This window comes from Dipodomys ordii, unplaced genomic scaffold (assembly GCF_000151885.1).
Source record: "Dipodomys ordii isolate 6190 unplaced genomic scaffold, Dord_2.0 Scaffold11, whole genome shotgun sequence".
In the NCBI taxonomy this organism is placed as follows: Eukaryota; Metazoa; Chordata; class Mammalia; order Rodentia; family Heteromyidae; genus Dipodomys; species Dipodomys ordii.
In genome coordinates this window covers 17,619,665-17,623,216 of record NW_012267227.1, presented here as the reverse complement: position 1 = coordinate 17,623,216, position 3,552 = coordinate 17,619,665, and the positions used below count along the sequence as shown (strand labels likewise).

Sequence of the window (3,552 nt, the reverse complement as noted above, 5' to 3'; positions counted from 1 at the left end):
CTGCCGGCCGGGCCGCGGCGCACGCTGCTCCGCCACGTCCTGGTGAGCGATCGCTACCGCTTCCTGTACTGCTACGTGCCCAAGGTGGCCTGCTCCAACTGGAAGCGCGTGCTGAAGGTGCTGGCGGGCGCGCTGGGCAGCGTGGACGCGCGCCTCAAGATGGACCACCGCGCCGACCTGGTGTTCCTGGCCGACCTGCGGCCCGACCAGATCCGCCACCGCCTGCGCCACTACTTCAAGTTCCTGTTCGTGCGCGACCCCGCCGAGCGCCTGCTGTCCGCCTACCGCAACAAGTTCGGCGAGATCCCCGAGTACCAGCGCCGCTACGGGGCGGAGATCGTGCGCCGCTACCGGCCGGGCGCCGGGCCCGACCCCGCGGGCGACGACGTCACCTTCCCCGAGTTCCTGCGCTACCTGGCGGACGAGGACCCCGAGCGCATGAACGAGCACTGGATGCCCGTCTACCACCTGTGCCAGCCCTGCGCCGTGCGCTACGACTTCGTGGGCTCCTACGAGCGCCTGGAGGCCGACGCCAACCACGTGCTGGAGCGCGTGCGGGCGCCGCCCCACGTGCGCTTCCCCGCGCGCCAGGCCTGGTACCGGCCCGCCAGCCCCGAGAGCCTGCACTACCACCTGTGCAGCGCCCCGCGCGCCCTGCTGCACGACGTGCTGCCCAAGTACATCCTGGACTTCTCGCTCTTCGCCTACCCGCTGCCCAATGTCACCCGGGAGGCCTGCCGCCAGTGACCACCACCACGGCTGGGGTTGGGGAAGGGAGGGGGGGCTGGGAACCCCTGGTTCTGGAGGGGGGGAAGCTGGGGCTTCTCCAAGGTCTCCAGAGAGCTAGATGACAGGCATTGCCCCCCCCACCTCCCCCCGCCAGAGTTCCTTGTCCAGAGAGAGGAGGGTCGTGCCCACAGTGGACAAGATGGGGACAGGGGGACCGGCTGTGCCTCAGGGGGAGGAAGAGGGGGGTGTCTCTTAGTGGGGTCCTGCGATCTTGGTTCCCTGGGACCCTTAGTTGGTTAGCGAGGTATTCATCCATCTCATCCAAAAACACAGGCTTCAGGCCTCCTGCTGCAGGCCTTGAGTCACCCCATCCAGCCTGCTTGGTGGCACCAGCCGGGAGTCCGGGCTGGGGCTCGGGGACCCGTTGTCTGGGACCCCTCATGTATGCACCCCAGGTGCCTCAGGACCGGGGTGAATGTGCAGGCCAGGCGGGTGCCTTCTAAGTCTCTGCTGTGCTTTTCTGCTCCACACTCCCAAGTGCCTCCACTTGCTACTTTTCCATGTTTTCCTAGGAAAGGAAAATGGAAGCTGAGCAGGGCCCTGGGCCTAGTTTGCTCCAGGAACCAGCCCAGCAGGAATCCAAAGACCCTCGGGGGCCCAGCCTCTCCCTAGAGCTCTGGGAGTCTCTTGCCCAGAGCCTCCTTCCTTCCCCTGCAAGACCAGACCACTGTGACTGTGGCTCTTCTCCTCAGCTATCACTTTTCTAATGCATTTATTTAAAGTTTATACTTTCTGATAGGGTCCTGTGGAGAGCTGTTTTTCTCCTCTAATAGCTGAAGTTTTAATAAAGCTGTTTTGTATACGAGTGAGCTCTCTGTGATTCCCTCTGCTGAGCTGCGGTGAGCCCAACAAGTGTGTCTCCAGCCTGTGGGTCAGCATCACACCTTCCGCTCTGCGGGGGCTTCTGACAGTTTGCAGAATGTTTCCAGCTCCTGGAGCCGGCCCTACAGAAGGGAGTGGAGAACATGAGCCTCTCTTCCTCTTGGACAAGAATGCTTCCTTTCTCTTCCTTTTCTTTTCTTTTTGAGATGGAGTTTTCCTGTGTTACCTGCATGGACTAGAAAGTTGGGATTACAGAAGCACACAGTCACACCCAACTCAGAAACACATACTTTCTCAGCTGACCTCAAGCCCCAATCTTCCAGATCTCTGGCTCCCTAGTAGCCAGGATTATAAGAATGGGCTTCTGCAACCAGCCTTCTTAGCTCCAAACTATTTCTCTCCCTCTCTCTTCCCGTACCCTTTTGGGTCGATCATGGGACTTGACCTCTGGGCCTGGGCTAGTGCTCTACCACTTGAGCCACAGCACCCCTTCTGGTTTTCTGGTGGTTTATTGGAGATGAGTCTCGTGGAGGGGACTGGGGAGGTGGCTCAGTGGTAGAGCACTTGCCTCACATGCATGAGGACCTGGGTTCGATTCCTCAGCACCACATACACAGAAAAGGCTGGAAGTGGCATTGTGGCTCAAGTGGTAGAGCGCTAGTCTTGAGCTGAAGAGCTCAGGGACAGCGCCCAGGCCCAGAGTTCAAGCCCCACAAGGGACAAAAAAAAAATTCTCATGGACTTTCCTGCATGGGCTGGCTTTGAACCACTATCCTCAGCTCTTAGCCTCCTGAGTAGCTAGGATTACAGGTATGAGCCACTGGCACCCTGCCAGACTATTTCTTGAGTGAGGAAGCCCCCACTGTATTTTCAGATAAAAAAGGGGTCAGTATACAAGGGGAGTTCATTTCCTGGAACTGAGAATTAACAAGGAAAGGGCTGCTAACAAGTCAGTTTTTTCTAGGAGCTTCCTGGCACTCGGAAGCCATCACTCACAGAGTTGGGCCTATGTTGTATCTACCACTTAATCCAAGGAAGAGCCCGGTGCCTGCCTAAGGGCTCATCCGTTCGATCTTACAGATGGCTATTCTAGCTCAGAGAAGGAAGTAACAGGGGCTGGGAAGGTGGCTCCGTGGTAGAGTACTTGCCTTGCATGCATGAGGCCCTGGGTTCCATTCCTCAGCACCACACACACAGAAAAGGCCAGAAGTGGCACTGTCGCTCGAGTGGTAGAGTGCTAGCCTTGAGCAAAAGAAGCTCAGGGACAGCGTCCAGGCCCTGAGTTCGGTCCCCAGGACTGTAGCGGGGAGAAAATTTAAAAAAAAAGAGTCCCATGGACTTTCCTGCCTGGATTGGCTTCCAACTGCAGGTCCACCGATCACAGATCACAGCCTCCCGAGTAGCTAAGATTACAGGTGTGAGCCACCAGCACCCTGTGGGGGAGCAGGTTCTGCAAGGCCCTTGGCTTGGTAAAGAGAGGACTGCTCAGGGAAGGAGACACCCCTATCTAACCTGCTCTTGGCAGTGAGCCCTGGCCTCCCGAGCCAGCCCTGTCTGACTCCGTCAGGTCACTAGAAATTGAATTTTTATCTCCCCACTCCTTCTAGAACTCTGAAGGAAATGATGTATCATATCACACACACACACACACACACACACACACACACACACGTCACACACTGTTGAGAGTGTAACAATTCTCTGGGTACAGTCATTGAATTCTATCTTGTTGCCTAGCAACCCAACGACATTTCAGCCCTTTCCAGCCAAAGGGTAGGTGAAGGGGGCGGGCACGTGACTGGCTGGGGCCTTCTCGATCTGGAGGTTTCCATATGGCCAGTAGCCTAAACAGCAAAGGTTTTTACATTCTGGGGTCTCCTCCTCTCCTCCTCCTCATGGGGGGGTGGGCGCGTGTAGCAAGTGGACACTTTGGGGCCCTTC

The 3,552-nt window shown here is 57.5% G+C and overlaps 1 protein-coding gene across 1 annotated transcript; it reads left to right on the top strand.

Annotated features, from left to right (window-relative positions):
* On the top strand, positions 1–777 carry Chst14 (carbohydrate (N-acetylgalactosamine 4-0) sulfotransferase 14; the record flags this gene model as incomplete). Its single annotated transcript, XM_013010004.1, has 1 exon — positions 1–777. A coding segment is annotated over one exon (747 nt), but the record flags the coding sequence as incomplete, so codon positions are not given.
* Positions 778–3,552: the final 2,775 nt, after the last annotated feature.